General features: G+C 44.1%; 2 protein-coding genes across 3 annotated transcripts; one reads left to right on the top strand and one right to left on the bottom strand.

The window, feature by feature from the left end:
- Window positions 1–486: 486 nt before the first annotated feature.
- Window positions 487–15383, bottom strand: vps18 (VPS18 core subunit of CORVET and HOPS complexes). 2 transcript variants are annotated; one of them, XM_086018444.1, is made up of 13 exons: window positions 15146–15383; window positions 9437–9683; window positions 8274–8364; window positions 7710–8182; window positions 5264–7227; window positions 5042–5183; window positions 4758–4849; window positions 4140–4390; window positions 3514–3867; window positions 2057–3325; window positions 1753–1962; window positions 1232–1468; window positions 487–1161 (listed from the first exon to the last, which is right to left on the bottom strand). In XM_086018444.1, the coding sequence occupies exons 5-13, from the start codon at window positions 5364–5366 to the stop codon at window positions 871–873; spliced, it is 2949 nt and encodes a 982-aa protein (XP_085874570.1). In that variant the 5' UTR covers window positions 5367–7227; window positions 7710–8182; window positions 8274–8364; window positions 9437–9683; window positions 15146–15383; the 3' UTR covers window positions 487–870. The 2 variants fall into 2 exon arrangements, with proteins under 2 accessions (XP_085874570.1, XP_085874571.1); XM_086018445.1 differs by lacking the exons at window positions 7710–8182; window positions 8274–8364; window positions 9437–9683; window positions 15146–15383 and adding an exon at window positions 7355–7469.
- Window positions 6258–10427, top strand: rhov (ras homolog family member V). Its single transcript, XM_086018446.1, has 3 exons — window positions 6258–6667; window positions 7180–7238; window positions 7728–10427. The coding sequence occupies exons 1-3, from the start codon at window positions 6463–6465 to the stop codon at window positions 8172–8174; spliced, it is 711 nt and encodes a 236-aa protein (XP_085874572.1). The 5' UTR covers window positions 6258–6462; the 3' UTR covers window positions 8175–10427.
- Window positions 15384–17233: the final 1850 nt, after the last annotated feature.

Below are 17233 nucleotides of genomic sequence, written 5' to 3'. Positions count from 1 at the left end.
ACAAGTTTTTTCTTACAAATATCTTTTGCAAGCATGGAAAATTGTAATACATGTACAGTATTGTAATACATGCAATAATTAAATGCAGAACATAATTGACATTAGTAAGGTTGAATAGATTTCGAGAATTGTTAGTTATTAGAAATGTTTTTAAGACATTACAGGTATGTAAAACAAAATGTTATATAAATTATAATTTAATATTAAATAAATATTTAATAGAATTTGTTCTACCGCAATATATTGACATCATAATTTACATGAGATTTTTAAATATAAAAAGTACTACCAAAATGCATTTAGTATATTTACAATATCTCATGTAAGTTATATCATATAAAAAGTACTAACAAAATACATTTAGTATATGATTTAGTTTCATTTGACACACAATGTAATATCTGTTTTTATTCACTAATTTATTTTGCAAGCTCGCTGAATACAATTTAAAGTAGTTTAGAAGAACAAAGGACAGGCCAGCGCAGCTTCAACATGACAAACCATTAAATTAATGACTTTATTTATTTATTTTCCATGGTTTTGTTAAGACAGAGCAGGCAATATTGACCATTGGACAATTATTTAAGAGCAGGCTATGTCTGGACAAAAGAAGCACGTTACAGAACATGGCAATAAACACTGTATGATGCATATTCAATCCCAAATTTCAAACTTTTCATTGAGATGTGTGTATGTGATGGGTGGGAACCAGTTAATATAATTTTACGTCATTCAGAAGTGTAAAAATATTCCAAATCAGCCTCAAACAGAAAAATCTCACACTGTTTTCAGTAGTGGTCACAGATCAGGCACTAACAGGCAACCAGACAAACATCTCAATCTGCTACATCCAACTCAAGTCCATCTCATTCACAGCCAGCTGGATTTATCCTCCTCGAACTTCTTGGGATCGATGAAGGGCTTGTCCACAGACCTGATCATCAGCTCGCCGCAGTACACGCACTCAGATGCGACCATGTCGTCCAGGTCGGATTTCATCTGCTCGCGACCGGTGCCGCCCTTACCGAGGCTGGGCGCGTCGCCTTCCTCGTTCGCCATGGGCCGCTCTCTCGACTTGGACGCGTGCGTGGAGGACGAGAGCTTCTTCTGTAGCTCGTCCAAACGACTCAGCTTGTAAGCGGACAGGTGAGGCGTCACTTCCTAGAGGATGGAAAATGTATCATCTGAATAAATACAGACACTGCTACCCATCATATGTTGTGGGGTATACCTGCAGGAGGCAGTCAGAGTGGAACATGTGTCCGCAAAGGAACAAATAAAATGGCCTGTTGAGCAACGGAAAGTCACAGGCCGAACACTTGTCCTGGGAGTCCACCACGCCGTACTTGTTGCGCATTTCCTGGATGTCCTCTCGGATGCGTTTGGCGCTCTCGGTGGCCTCCTCCATTTCCTGCTTCAGCTCCTCGATGTGCTTGTTGTACTCCTCCAGGGAGCTGCAGATGGCCTCCTGAAACCCACAAACAGATCCAAGGCACACATTTTACACCACTGCCGCTTGTAGTGACGTGAGTGGAGTTCACCGCCAACATACAGTGCTTGCATCTCTAACTTTTGCAATTAATTATTGGAATTTTATTCTGCTAAATACTGTTATCTGCACTGGCCTAAAAAAAAAATCATATCAGTTGGACCCTTGTAAAAATCATTAAAAAATAATGTAACATAGCGGGGGAAACTCTGTACCCTCAACTAGTCAAACAAAGCAGTAATGATGGAACACACGTTACCAACCTTAAAGTGGTCGATGGTGACAAAGTCGGGAAAGAAAGGCAGTATGTCCTCGATCTTGAGGAGCTCGCAGCTGGACAAGCAGTTCATGGCCTTCTTCACGTCCTTCTCCTCCTGCACCACATGGCGGGCGATCTTCAGCCACAGCTTCTTCCGCAGCTCCTCGTCGTCGTCGGGCAGGTCCGCGCAACTCTTGGCCAAATCCACATCCACCTGCAGACAAGGCGTTATCGACCAAGCAATGGCTCCTCGCTCGTAAGTTGGGGCATTCGCAAGTCAAGGCAGCACCGTCTGGATTTGAACTTACTTGCAAGGCGAGATCCACCGCCTCCTCGTACAGCTCCATAATCCTGTACACCAGCACGCAGGCGCGCAGGTAGCCGTGTTCGGCGCACAGCCTGAGCGCGTACTTCAGGTCGTAGTGGATCTCCGAGGCGTACGTGCCCGCCTCCTCCAGGTAGCGCAGCAGCGAGTCGGGCTTGTACTTGGCGTAGAGCGACAGCAGGTAGTTGTGGATGGCCTCCTCCGTCACGCGCAGCTCGTGCACGCAGAACTCCATGTAGCGCACCGTCTCGTTGATCTGCTGGCTGCTTCCCTTGTGGCTGTAGTTCATCAGCGCCGGGATGAGCTTCTTGGGGTCCAGCCGCTTGCCCATTTGGATCCAAGCGTCCACCACCCTCTCGGGGATGTGCTGCATGAGCACCGGGGAGAACTTGTAGAAGAGCTTCTCGTCGCAGTGCTTGGCCAGCACGTCCAGGGCGGCGCGGTAGTCGTCGTGCTGGCAGTAGTGCGACACCACCCTCTCGTAGTCCTGCATGACCACCGAGAAGTACACCATGTCGTCCACGTTGCCGTGGCTGGCCAGCAGGTCGTAGATGGTGCCGCGGTTGTTGAACAGGCACTCGCGGTGCTTGGAGGTGTTCAGGAAGTGGCGGAACTCGTCGCGGGTCTCCCGGAAGAGGACGCCCGCCTTGCCGTCATCGTCCTCCAGCTGGCCCAGCCGGTTCAAGTAGAGCTCGGCCAGCCAGGTGACGAGCAGGGTGATCTGCGTCCTCTCGCTCGGCTTCAGATTGCTCAGCTTCTTCAGTAAGAACTCCTTCAGGGCCTCCTCTTGCTTGGCCTCAATGAACTTGAGCGCAATCTCCTCAAAGTAGTTCTGCGTCTGGGCATAGTACTTGGCGCTCTCCAGGTAGCGCTTGTTCTGGAAGCAGTGCTCGGCCTCCTTGGCCAAGACCATGTCCATGCATTCGGGCCGCTCGCGGCAGTACTCCTTGGCCAGGTCGAACTTGTTCATGCTCATGTACATCTGCCACACGTCGCGGGACTCGCGCTGGATGTGGTAGCGGAACACGGCCCGCTCCGTGTAGATCCACACCAGGCCGCCCGACGGGTCCTTGATCATCTTCTTGAGGGGACCGAACTTGTCCGGGAACACGTCCTCATGAACCACCTGGCCGTTCAGCGTGCAGATCGCCTTAACCCGGTCGTGCAGCAACAGCAGGAAGTGGAACTGGGTCAGCACGATGGAGATGGGCTTGTTGAGAGACAGGTCGATGTCAGTCGTGTACTCCCACACCTGGATGAACACAGAATGAGCGCACTAGTAGTGAATATTACAGCTTGCAAGGACCAACATCAGGACTAGAAAGGCTTCAAAACGGGTTGACTCTGCAGCATTTTGTTACATGTTGTGATACAATGACAATAAAGCTATTCTGATTGAGAGGTTCAAACATAATCCCCTGACAAACGATCAACAATTACCTGCACGTCACTCAGCAGCGAGTCAGGCCTGACGTAGTCCAGCTGCCCGTAGAGCACCCCGTTGCCCATCATCCAGGCGAAGGCCTTGGGGGAAGTGCGAAGCTTGGACGTGTAGAAGGTGATCTCGCTGTAGCCCATGTTGGCCGGGAACTCCTGAAAGCTGGGCAGCAGGTCCTGGTTCTGGGTGAAGATGGAGCTGAAGCCCTGCTGCTCCGTGCCCTCGGCCACCTTGCCCACAAACTGGAAGAGGCGCTTGCGGGTGGTGGCGATGATGAAATACTTGTTCTCCAGGCCGCGCTCCACCTCCAGGCAGCACACCGGCGCTGGCCTCCCGTCTTCCTCCAGGGAGTGGACCTGGAATAATAATACAGTCAAGCCCCGCTGTAGACAATTTCGTAATGTTTGGAAAAAATAAATAAATAAAAATACGCCCAGATAATTCTGATAGGTAACTGACTACCTCTGAATTTAACTTGTGTTTTTTGCCTCGATTTTTCCTTCCAATAATAATCCAATCAAAATTAATCCAGGGGAACCTGTGTTATACATGAATGTAATCTGGGGTTCACTATTCATTTACAAAAAAAAAAAAATCGACGTAGCCCTAACACGCTCATAAGACGCACTTGTCTGAAGTACTGGTCCGGGTTGGTGTTAAAGAGGCTTCCCTCGGTGGCAGAGATCTCGGCCTCAAAGATGACGCCTTGGCCGGTGCCCACCAGGATGGGCCCCGTGCTGGTGTCATTGCCCAGCAGCTTGTTCCAGCCCACGCTCTCCACCAGGTGGCCCCGCCAGCGAGACAGACTGCGAACCTTCTGCGTGTTCCTGTTCAGGTACAGACACTCGCTGGTATTCAAGCTGATCAGCAAGTGGGAGCCTAAAAAAAGGAAAAGAGAAAAATGTGGGAGAAGATAGGGATGTTTAGCCTATTCCATCTCCCCTAGTCACAATATGTTAATAATGGTAGACATTTCTAATTGGTGGTTTTTTAATTGTAGGATAATAAAACCTGAAATATTTTTAAGATACTTGGTTGCAATAAACATACTTTTATAAAGTCCAAGAACAAGAACCTAAAAAAAAAAATTTCAACAGTAATGTCTTATATCTTGTGTGCGTACGTCTGTGTCTGGTGTAGGAAGACAACACAAGTATGATAACTTGGCATTTTGTGAAAATGTATACCATGGAAAAGTAAATGCATTGTACACCATTTTGCGGGGATCGACTCCTGATTGTCTTACCTGTAGGATCCAGGAAGAGTTTGTGCACTTTGCTGTCATCTTTCCTTCCAAGCTCAATCTGATTGGGGTGATCAGGTTTGGCTAAATCAATCCTGCAAAGAATACAAAGAACCGTGTAAACATTCGTATCAGCGTCTTTCATCTCCCAACAACTACTCTTGAAAAGCCGCAATAAACATCCATGACTGGCCTAATCACTGCTTGTCAATGACTTTTCAAATAATCCAATCAAAAAGCAGTGCACCAGTGAGCATTTACAGTGACTATTTATGGTTGTTATTTGCCTCAGCAGGGTGTCCTTCCCCAGACTCATGCATAGCTGATTGTTGCAGACTGCCAGGTGATTTATCCTCTCGGGCGGCGTAAAATCGATCCTCTGCTTGTTGAAAATGGGCTTTTCCTCCTCGAGTCGCACATTGACGAAGCCTTACGGGAAAAAATTTGGACTTACTACACAGCATTAGCCCAGAATCTTCAAGTCACTCCTGATTGCTTCCCTGGCTTACCTGAGTGTGTTATCCCAATGTTGGCGCTTGCCAGGCGGCCGTGCTGCTGCGCGCTTTGCCTGCTGTTTTGCGAATCCTCATACTCGTCCAATATTGAAGCCATATTTACGTGGTACTTGATTCAAAATCAGTGAAGGAAGAAACTAGACGACTAAAACGACATGACTATGAAGCTAGCCCTCTAGTTAGCTGGCATCTAGCGCTAGTAAACGGGCTCACCGAGACTCGTCCGCCTTCTTCCAAGCATAACATTGGTTTATTTCAGACGTTGCTAAGATAATATATTACATCCAACAGTGATATAATAAAATGTAGTTCTCTTAGACTGTGGTATGAATGAGTATCTCCATAGCTAGTTAGAGAGCTAGCTAGCTAGCTCCCGTAAGAGAACTCATCCGAGGCACTTTCTAGTTTCATTTGCAGGTTATAGACGTGTAACACCAATATGCTATGAATAAACATTCAACCGCCGTCTAATAGTTTAGCAAAGCTACCTATAAGGGCGCAAATAAGGAGGAAGTCAGGTGATAGTCCTCATGTGATCGTAGTTGATGAAGTGCCCCTTTGCGTCATTAGGGGTCGCTGTCGTAAGAACGACCGACGACGCTTCCGGCTTTCTCTCGGTGGGCGCGGCTATGCAAATACGGACTTAAATATTTGCATTAGACTGCCTGTATTTATTTCATAACTATGCTTTAATGTTAATACATATCAAATATGAAACTATTACTAGAAGAAAATATAGTGTATGATTCAAGAGAATAATTATTCCTAACCTCTGCCTCTTTCAGTGGGCGTTGTTATGAAAGTGGCAACCTGTCAAAGCTATAACTACACATGGGAAAAAAAAAACTTCTCGTGTGTTGTCAACGTGTATCATATGATCCACCCATCCATTTTCCGAGCTGCGTATCCTCACGGGGGTCGCGACCTAGCTCATGAAAACGATAAATATAATCGACGCAGTGCTCCTTACCGGCGTTGGGTGTCGCTGTTGGACCAATAACCACCTAACGAGCTTTGCTTTTCCCTAAATGGGCGTGGTTATTCAAATTACACGCTCTCGGAGTGTGAAGTTACTCTAAATATTAAAAAAAAACACCCATCATCTCGAGTCATACCACAGAAGCCAGCAAAGGAGACACCCGATGGTGAGAATCACGACCGGGCGGTGAGAAGACAAGAGTTTGCGACCCGACATGCCACCTCACATGGAGTACTTCTACCACGAGTCCCGCGTCCCCTCCGCTTGCGGACTGACCCGGGAGGATGAGCTGGAGCCGGGCGCCATCAGCTGCATGCTGGTGGGCGACGGCGCCGTGGGCAAGACCAGCATGATAGTCAGCTACACCTCCAACGGATACCCGGTGGACTACAAGCAGACCGGCTTTGACGTCTTCTCCGGTGAGATATTTACTCATTAAAATAAAATTAACTCCAATGAGGTAGGAACTAAACTATTTTAAGTCATAATCATTTTTTCGTGTCAGGTAAATTCATTTTAAGGATAGATATAAGCACAGGTAAACGATGCACCTCCGACGGTGCCAATGGTGGGAGCTGCTGGGTACAATGTAAATGCAAGTACATCAATCAATACCTCAATTTAACCAGAAAATAAAAAACCCATTGAGATCGAGCTCTTTCAATGGTGATCTGTGCAGGAAGGCGGAGCACCAATTCATGTCCTAACAATACGTAAAAGAACATAGTGTACATGGAAAACACACGCACGCACACACGCAGTATACATGAAAGTATATTAAAAAGTATAAGAACATAGTACCATTAGAAACGGATTACTGTTGAAAGACTACCACCCACACATAATTTCACATATAGCATCTTTCAATGATTTAAAAAAATTACTTTTATGTACTGCATGAAATGTAAATTGATTTACTGGTTTCCAACAGGTCAGGTCCAAGTGGATGGATCCCCAGTCAGAGTTCAGCTGGTGGACACTGCGGGACAGGCAAGTCTAAATTAATCTTGATTTATTTTCTTTGTCAGACTCAAAACAGAAATGAGTTTCCTTAATATATTCAAGATTCACATTATTATGATAATTAGTTGTATGCAATATGATACCTTGTTTATATCTTCATCCAACCTTGTACCGTGGATTAATATCTATGCATTATGGTTGTGTATCTATCACGACAATCTTGAGCTCTCATATCGCTCTTGGCCTGGTAACAATTTCCCCTTTATGTGACAACAAAGAACTGTCTGTCAGCTTTATTTAAATAGCTCCAATTCACAACAATAGGCACTGAAGCAGGTTTTAGGACCGCAACTGCTGCTGGGTAATAGTTGTTAAAACAGCTTAAAGAGGCGGTGGCTGATGGACTTGTGTGCAATGATGCACATTTTTACCCGGACCCAATAAAGTTGAGAATCCCTGCTGTCAGTCATCTTTTGCAGTACAATTCCATTGACTCACATTCTCTGCGCCTTTCAGGAGGAGTTTGACGAGTTCCGATCGCTGTCCTACTCGCACACGGACGTCTTCCTGCTGTGCTTCAGCATGGTCAACCCCGCCTCCTTCCACAACATCACCAAGAAGTGGGTGCCCGAGATCCGCTCCTGCAACGCCACCTCGCCCATCGTCCTGGTGGGCACGCAGTCGGACCTCCTGCTGGACGTCAACGTGCTCATCGGCCTGGACCGGGCCAGCGTCAAGCCCGTGGCCAGCTCGCGGGCGCGAGCCATGGCGGAGAAGATCCGGGCGGCGGATTACGTGGAGTGCTCGTCGCTCACGCAGAAGAACCTGAAGGAGGCGTTTGACGCCGCCATCTTCGCCGCCATCAAGAACAAGGCGCGGCAGGCCAAGAAAAGGCGGTCGTCGGACAGGCGCACCAAGGCCTTCTCCAGGTGCAGCTGGAAGAAGTTCTTCTGCTTCGTCTGAGACTGGGACTGTGGACACAAGTTTTTAATTTATGTGCAGCGTTGGTCTGTGGAGGTGACATTCAGGAAATACCATCGGGCGAATGTTTTGGAGCCCCACCGAGCAAGGACTGTAGTCTTGTTTAGGCCACTTTAGCTCGGAATATGCAGCTACATGAACCGTTACGCTGCCAATGGTTCTTCTGGTTGACCTGTTACATTGGAAAATGTGTAAATAAGAGTACACAGAGTCCTCAATAGTAAGACAATTCAGTCACGTGACTGAGAACGAATGTATCTTATTTGAAGATAGAACTGTGTGCGAGTTGACAACTGTGTGCTACCAGCAAAATTCAACAAGTTAGCATCTTGCGCTTCATTACTAGTACCAGTAGCACACAGACGACAACTATTGCACAATTTTGGCTCACTAATAACATGCGGTTGTCCTACTAGCACGCTAAAGTTGTCCGACTAGTATGCGGAAATCTCATACATTAGTGTAAGGCAGAGTGGAAAAGCATTACTACTGTGGGAAGACGGTTGGTTTGCAAGCGCAAGTTTAATGCTACTTTTGAGGACCAAGAAGAGCGACATAAAACGGCTTTCCATCGGCATGCATTGTACGTGTTGACATGTATCTTACCTAAGTCTGGATTTAGGTGGACTACTGCAATATAGGCGTCTTCAGTTTACAACAGAGTTCTGTTCCTATGGCAGTGAGGTCACCTGAATTTTTACGGAAGTCAAGACCTATCACTAACGTATGCCGACGCAATAGTTAACTCCTAATTCTAGTAGATATATGTATGCAAAACATTTCTAAACTCGTGCAAAAATTCATGAGATTTGATCTATTTTGTGGTATTAGAAGGACTAAGCAGTTTACGACAAGAGTTCCATTACTACAATTTAGACTTGACCTGAATTTGTACGTAAATTGTAACAGGCTGTCGTCCATCACTAACATAGAAGTAAGTCATAATTATAGCAAATGTCAGGTATCATCGTAAAATCAAGGATCCCAAATAATCAAGATTTCCACTCACGCCGACTAAATATATAGACTGTTCCGCCATTTTGTTGAGCAGGGACAACATGCAAATGATGTGAATTTGCATGCTCGTATGTGTGTGTGTGTGTGTGTGGTGAAACAGAGAGGGTGTGAAGCCCAAATTCGGCACACAGGCGTCAGTAAGTGCTGCTCTTTTGTTGTTTTTGTTTTAAACGCGTTAGCCTCCACGTCAGGTTGCGGTGCAAAAAAGCGAAGTGCCACATTCTTACCTGAGTGCTAAAGGACACTGCCCAGACTGGTTTTCGTTCTTTAATTATGTGACGTGACATTTTCCAATGTTGCGAAAAAGAACGCACGTACTGCATCGCTTGGACTCAGTTGCAAGAGCAGGAAACAGGTTACAGGGCAGCAGTCAGCTTTGACCTTCAGCCCTCCCGACGACGATCAGTCAAGATAATCTAGATCACGGTTGTCAAACTCACTTTTGTCGCCAGCCATTATGTAGGTATGGTTTCCCTAAAAAAACAAATCAAAACAAAAAAACCCAAATGTATTATCACATCATATTACTACATTGATACAACTGTGCTTGTTAGTATATATTTGAAACAACAAAATGAGTTAAGTCAGAAAAATGGCAAGTAAATGTTATTGTTCAATTTATATTAAGAAGGGATTTGGTGGAAAAAAATGCTTCAGACAAAAGGCAAAAGGGTGAATTCATTAAGCATGAATGTTAAGTAAACACACTTTATGAACAACATATCTATTCCAATTGATCTTCCAACCACTAAGCCCACAAAAAAAAAACAAATTTGATATGCGACAGTCTTTAAGCCAAGGACCCGTGTGTACTACAAAATGACAAAAACAGCGCAATGTTTTTTTTTGTATGCAATGAATTTTCTCTAAAAATCCCTACATTGCAAGAAATCAAGCTTTTTTCAAACAGTCTTTTTTAATGAATCTGACGGGGCATAGACCGACCTGCCCCAAATGCAAAAATGAGTCATATTTTGCACTCCAGTCTAATCATGTATATATTATTGATCAGAACTGGACCTTTATTATGCTTCTTGTGGAAGTGGCCTGAATGAATTCTGTTTATTCAAACAACTGTTGTTGAAAGTGGATTTTCAATGTAAACCTTTTTTTTGTATCACTTACAGTATGTGCGGTTGTGCCTCTCTCTCCTCTAACCCGTGTGTCTTTTTATTTACATGTCAGAGCGACGTGACGCAAATAAAAGTGCAAATTACAGCCTCTGTGTTATGTATATTTTTAGACTGAACAATTCACAGCAATCTGATAAGAGAAGCTGCTTTACAACCAGGGAAAACTTTTTTTCTTTTTTGGGGGAGGGGGTCCACAGGAACTGAAGCGATTTCTGCTCTCCGTGGGGAGTTGGCATAATGTCCGCAGGCCACAATAGGCACCTTTCCTTCACCGTCTCCCACCCCCAAGTGTGTGATAATTAACCCGAGGCCTCCAGTCGGGCCCTGGTGGGGAGGCGAGCCTTTCTAATGCGTGACCGTGCCATGCTGGGATGGCTTTTTGTCACTTACTTGTGTCACTTGGAAAAGTCTCAAGATGAGCTTGAGAAGGAGCCACGAGCCACGGTGATTGATGATAATCCACACATAAAGGTGTGTCTGTGTGTTCGTTTATGGGAAACCTTGCCCACGAGGCTGGGTAGGTGTGACGAGAAAAGCTACTTGCATAAAACATGGGAGGTTTTGCCCACAAATTACAAAAAAATTGGTCATATGCATGGCAGGCAAGTAGATGGCCTTTTGTATGGCATGTGTGTGAAAGTTAACATCCTGGTGTGCCCTATTGTACAACTAATGTAACAGCTAATGACATGACATAATTATCTTTAAATATATGACAATTATTTAAAAATACCCCAAAACTGATGGTTACATAGTTGTGAAGTGAGGTATTTTTTTTGTTTTTGTGCTTCAGCTTTCTCTCCGTGGCGTCCGCTCATTCACGTCCGACAACGAGGGCGCTCTAAAGTGGACTATCCGGAGGGAGGATGTGTTTTCGGTGCGTGGGCATAGCTAGCTAGCTAACCGCAATTGTGCCAGTTAACCGCTGATGTAAACAAAGACGTTCAAGCTCTTATATACAGGGGCAGGGGGGGCGACTTATGTTGGACTCTAAAGTTCGTCATGTGGCGCTGTTCTCGCCAAGGGAAAAAAATAAATAAATAAATAAAAAATAATAGCTGTATCTCCACAATTGAACTGAGTATTACATAGTTGTCAGGCTCTGCACAAGTTTTCAGAAATCATCTTCGAGCATGTCTAATGTAGTGAGAAACAAATCTCGGAAGTCACTTTACAGGATCTTTAAATACACAGTGTGCCTATTCCGTTTTCTGGAAACAGCGTGGCATGTGTCCATTTTGGCTGGGACGTCCACTTGGCGTTTCAAACTTTTCTCTTTTTTTTTGCTCTTCTGCACATGCTGCGAACAGGTCGAACAGGGGGAAAAACACAACAATACGTCAGCGGTCTGTTTGCCATTAGAGCCGAGCATCCATCACGCGGTTACGAGGCAGCTCCTGTCTTTGAACGACTGCTACCACACAGGCCCCGAAATGAGAATCAAAGACAAGCACCCACACTAGTATTTGACTTTTGACCCCTTATCTACATTTAAATTGTCTTTTATTTTCACTGATAACTGACTTATGATGAATGCTTGGTGGATCATTGATGGACACAATCTTCCTCAGTTGTTTTTGAGGTTTTTTTTTTGTTTTTTTTTTACATTGACTTGTAGTACTCAAAACACTTTGAAGTGCGGATTCTGCTAACGACAATATGTATAGTGAGGGGTGTTCAAGGTTTATGTGAGGGTCAGCGGTGTGTTGAACCTCGTCGGGTCAAGACCAGCCGTCAGACCCCTCGTCACAAATGCACTTCTTAATATTTATGGGGCATTTTTTCCCCCCTCACTCAAGCCATTTTACGGTCTTCTGTTCAAAGCACAGATGCTCTGCCAAACATCAAAAGGGGAAAATTGTCATCTTTTGAATGATTTGTTCAAACAAGCGAGAGGGCCTTGTTGTTGTTGGACCAGTTTTAGGTTCTCAGATACCCGGCTCAACTCTCCTTCTCATGGATTAGTCATCTATTTTTCTCACTGCTTCTCTGGTTCTTTTCCCAGGGTTTTCCAGGGTTTGCATGAGGAGTCATCAACCGAGTCTTCCTCTGGCATCCGGCCAGTTTCACTCGAGTGAAAAGCTTGGCACTCAGGCCTGGAAATCAGCAGGTGCACCGACAGGTCCGCCTGGCTTTGTGGTTCTTAATGCCTTTCAAAATCGAGCATTGTTACCGCCGCTAAACACAAATCCCACCAGGCGGGGGGTTTGATACTGTAGATGTTTATCCGTTCGCGAGAAAACATTTCATTCCGTGACCAATCAAATTAATTTTCGATTGAAATGCCATTAATTTGCACAAGCAACCTCCCCAAAAAACATTACAGTGTTTGGGTTATGTGGTTTTAATAACAAAAAACAGCACTCTAATGTATTTTTAAAAATAGCTTTATAAAGTGTAATTACTGTAGTATCTGTGTGCGGGATATGTGCCTTTAGAGGGTTGACCACGAGAGTAACGTCAGGAGCTGGAGTCGGGTTGGCCAGTTAGTCAGCGTGTGAGAGTGTAGTCGTGAGTTGTGGCCCACAGCAGCTCCTTACAAGTGTTCTCATTTTGTGTTAATGTGTTTGACAGTTGGTCCCATTCAATAAAAGGGCTTAAAGTGTATTAGCGGCTGTGGATGTCCTTCCAGTGCCTTAATTTCTATGTTTTTTTCACACACTTCACTCGAGCGGCAAATTTTAGCAAAAAGCAAAAAAATAATAATTTGTAGAGAATTGGTGCAGGGGTTAAAAAATAATGGCTTCATTTTTGGTGCGGATCAGTATAAAAAGGTCCAGAATGAGGAATTAAAATTCACCTTTTACCGTTAGAGCGACAATGGTGTCAATATCCTTTTTGGTTTTGGTTTGCACGTCTGTTGGTGTTTGTTGCCATCATTTTTTGCAAGCAAACTGTCAGTTTCGGTGTTGCGTCGCTGAGATATGCCCTAGACCGACAGCGCCAGGAGGCATCAAACTTCACCCCCCCCCCCCCCTCCACATTGTTTTTCGAGTCACTCGCGATTGAGTAATACACATAATTTATTTGGAGGCGTTATGTCTAGCAGAGCCATTCAAAGAAACCATCACTCACCGAACGTCGCCCGTGACAGCCTTTAATTGAACCTGCAGCCACCAGATGGGTAAATTAAGAACCCAGACCACATCAAAGTTTACAGTCTTGTTTGACTGAAACAATCAAACTAATTTCCATTTTCAATAAAATCAAATCTTGTTTATGTTCTGCATGTGTATTTTGTGCTTGTTGTTTTTTTTGCAAAAGTACAAGTGTGCCGCCAATCACCAGAAAAAAATCCTTAGGCCTTTTCACCGTACTTGATCAATAAAATGATTCTGATGATACTCATGATTTAGTGAGGATTTGTGACAGTTAAGGGCTTTTTTTCCCGGATGACAAAAAGTTGATTGAGGTGTGCCTATGTGTGGGAAATAAGGGGGTGAGGTGTTCTCACACTGGTGGCATCAGCAGGTGAGGGTGGGAGTGGCGGGGTGGGGGGGGGGGGGGAAATAAAAATCACACAGTGTCCCGTAAGTGTAGATGGGAAAAGTGATATGACATCGTCGCGATATTACAAGTATTCTAATCCAGTTAATTATGATACCTTGACATTGTCCATGAAAACTGTCATTTTGGATGTTGGCGACATCAGCAGCACGCCGGTCGTGTGATGCCGTGTGACAGCTTGTGCAAATAAGGTGTGTCCGGACTTGCTCTCGCATCGAGAGTGACTGTTGCTGCGTCGTCTGCTTTACTCACAACGCGATAAATCATCTCGTTCAGCTTGTTTGCGTCACTCTCACGTGAGTGTGTCCATATTTTTGATGAGGGGTAATTGGTATCGATACCATTCACGGATGAAGGTCTGGATGATGTCATGTTGTAGCTTTTCGGTTGTATTGCGTTTACCTGGGAGCTTTTTCTAATATTTTGTCTCTGTCACGTAGCAAAAATGACATCAACAACAGCTGTCAGTATTTTCATTATTTTTTTATATGTCTACCGTGTCATTTCTTTTTGGGGCATTTTGGCAACTTGTTTTTGACATTGTTGAAGAGCAGTACAGTATATTATATTTATTCATGGGTAATTTGGCTATTTTTGTTGTTGCTTGATTGTTGAGAGGAACTCAAATACGCTGACATGGCATCCAGGATTGCTATGATGTAACGTAATGTACCAGCCAGTGTTTTGGAGCCATTGTCATTTTTTGGGCAAACTTTTCGATATTGTTGGAGGTACTCATAAACTGCCATGGATTGCTATAATATGCTGCTTTTGATACAGCTTTTGTATTACTATATACTAAGTGTACCTAAAGTTGCAATTGGTAAGCATCAAACATGCTTCATTGATACGACCATTATCTATTACGGAGGGATGTGTGAGTTTGAAATTATGAAAAGACGATACTGCAATGGCCTGTCAAAACATGTTGTAATATGTAAAGTAACAAGCGGATGTTACATAAGAGAGGTGTAAATAATACAATAATTTCCACTCATCAATAGCAAAATCAGAACTGTGCAGTATTTGAATAAACTTAGGTACAGCTTATGCTCAAGGTCAGATGGTTGGATGTGATGTTTAAAAAAAAAAAAAAACACTTTATAGCCATACAACATAATGCACGTTATGTTACACTAAACACTGTCATATCCCAGCATTCCCCAGTGACAAAGACTATGGGTACTTTATAATTGAGTGCAAAACCAAGTCAATCGATTGCTATGAATCTTTTTTTTTTTTTATTTCTTTTTATTATCAATGAGTCATGTTAATTGACACTGCATAGGCACATACCTTACTGGTGCGGCACAAACAGGACATTGCTTTTCATCATCATCATCTGATTAGAGCGCCTACATAGTGAGCTTGCGTTATCCGGCGTGTGACTGTTCAGGCATGACGAAAGACGTCACCGGCTTCTCCTGAAAGGTCAAGGTGAGAAAAAGCTTGAGCATAATTGAACACAGCAATGTAACACTAAGTGCTATAATTATACATAACGAATGAACAACTGTATTTTGTCCAAGGTGGTTGTTGGAAGGGCTCTGCTCCCCCCCCCCCCCTTCACCATTGACAAGCGGAACCGGTTAGTCTCCTTGCATCGTATCTACTGCCAGCTAGTCTGACGAGAGGCGTCTCGCTTTCCTCAAATCTCGCAGGCGACACTGCGTGGGTGCGGCGAATTTTACTTATCATGGCTCGGGTCTGTAACATATCGGGGTGAGCTGCTGACTGACACTTGTCAATTAGAGTAACGTATCTGTGCATGTGGCACATGCAGACACACCAACAATTAGTAGACAAGAACTGCAGAAACCACTATTAAGGGCTTTTGGTCAAATAAACACCTACAGTTGATTAAATAAATCAACCACTCCGAACAAGGCGGAAGTTGTATTGGCTGTTATACTGACCTAATAAAGTGGCCTGTGAGTGTCACTCAACACAATGTACAAGGAATGACGCATCGCATCTTTATACACAAAAGGTGGAACAACTACTTCCTGTCCATCAGTCAGCAGGTGACGTCGCCACAAAGCCAGCAGTCTCGTGTCAGGACCGGTTCTACCATGCCACCCGGCGGGAATCGCGTACGTGTGTGTGTGTGTGTGTATGTGAGCGTGCAAACGGACCCAACAATTACTCCACATTGGCTCACTTTCAGATTCAAATCCAAACTGACACTGAGTTACACCTGCCTGCACGGACCGTTAAAGAGCGGACACGTTTAAACAAAAAAAAAAACACGACTCACTCTTCCTCTGGCAACAATACCGATGACACTTAACACCATCCAAAGGGATTGTGTTGTGTCAACAGTGTGCGTGTATACATTTACAGGTTGAATAAACAGTGAAAAGCACATACAGGAGAGCCTCTCGGACACTAATCCTGGCTGATTTGTTTGGATTTGGAAACATTTTTTCATGGAAGTACCGGCACGTGGAAATGATCCATTCCAATGATCAGACGATCATCGTAAAACTTTGCCACAAATCAATGTTTGGTCAGTGTGAATTACCAATGGCTTTTGTTATTGCTATGGCTCCATCTGAAATACTCGGGAGAGACTATTTAAATCCAGTCACTAGCTGTAACACCCACTAGCCAGAGGCTGAGCTGCATTGTGTTTGTTTACGGAGTCAATGTGTGGCTACAGGGCGAGGCAGTTCCACTTTCGGTCACTTAATATGCTTCCGTGGGAAAGCCTGAATTCAAATATCTGAATTCATGATTTGTTATACATCCTTAAAATAATGGTACAAAGTAAGATTTTAAGCAATAACAGTGTGCTTACTTGCATTCTTTTGTGGACATTTTAAAAAAGGAAAATAGATGTGTTTTTTTTTTTTGTCTCTGTATGGTTGTACAGAGACAAAACTTCATCACTTACTTACTTCATCATCTTCTCCTCATGCAGTTTTCTCCTAAAATCCCTTGTTGAAGCTGATCTTTCTTGAAGCATAAATATGACCATTAATAAAATAAAGCACAAAAAGAAAGAAAAAGCAAAACACATACAATCCATACCCACAGTCAAGAATATGTGATCCGAGATGTTTGAGGAAGCTCACATTTATCAAAACACTTTTTCTTTCTTCATCTAAATTTTCAGACAGATTTGTACTGATTTTGACTTATTAATGATTCAAGATGGCTGAGATTGCCTGGGGATGAAAAATCTTATTCTCAAATAAGCAGGTTTTCACCTTCAGGGATACATGCTCAGTTTTGAAACACTGTCATCTGTTACCGCTTTGTAGAGGTCCGTTAATTTGGGGCCCCTACGGGTGTTAGAGAGCCACCACTCAACTCAGTGGGGAGTCAAACAACTCCTCACCCGCTAAACAACGCGCTTCTCGCGCTGAGATTTCACACGTC

Source organism: Filicampus tigris, chromosome 20 (assembly GCF_054856515.1).
Source record: "Filicampus tigris isolate MCC_2025a chromosome 20, RoL_Ftig_1.0, whole genome shotgun sequence".
NCBI classification, from domain to species: Eukaryota; Metazoa; Chordata; class Actinopteri; order Syngnathiformes; family Syngnathidae; genus Filicampus; species Filicampus tigris.
Note: the sequence above shows the minus strand (reverse complement) of the source record. Positions and strands in the feature narration are given on the sequence as shown.

Bases quoted from the DNA above. Each gene is read 5' to 3' on its own strand.
- vps18 (XM_086018444.1), bottom strand. From the start codon at position 5,366: ATGGCTTCAATATTGGACGAGTATGAGGATTCGCAAAACAGCAGGCAA. The intron at 4,850-5,041 runs GCAAATAACAAC...TATTCTTTGCAG, and splicing joins GGGAAGGACACCCTGCTGAG to GATTGATTTAGCCAAACCTG. The intron at 1,162-1,231 runs GTATACCCCACA...TCCATCCTCTAG, and splicing joins ACTCTGACTGCCTCCTGCAG to GAAGTGACGCCTCACCTGTC.
- rhov (XM_086018446.1), top strand. From the start codon at position 6,463: ATGCCACCTCACATGGAGTACTTCTACCACGAGTCCCGCGTCCCCTCC. The intron at 6,668-7,179 runs GTGAGATATTTA...GGTTTCCAACAG, and splicing joins CGGCTTTGACGTCTTCTCCG to GTCAGGTCCAAGTGGATGGA. The intron at 7,239-7,727 runs GCAAGTCTAAAT...TGCGCCTTTCAG, and splicing joins TGGTGGACACTGCGGGACAG to GAGGAGTTTGACGAGTTCCG.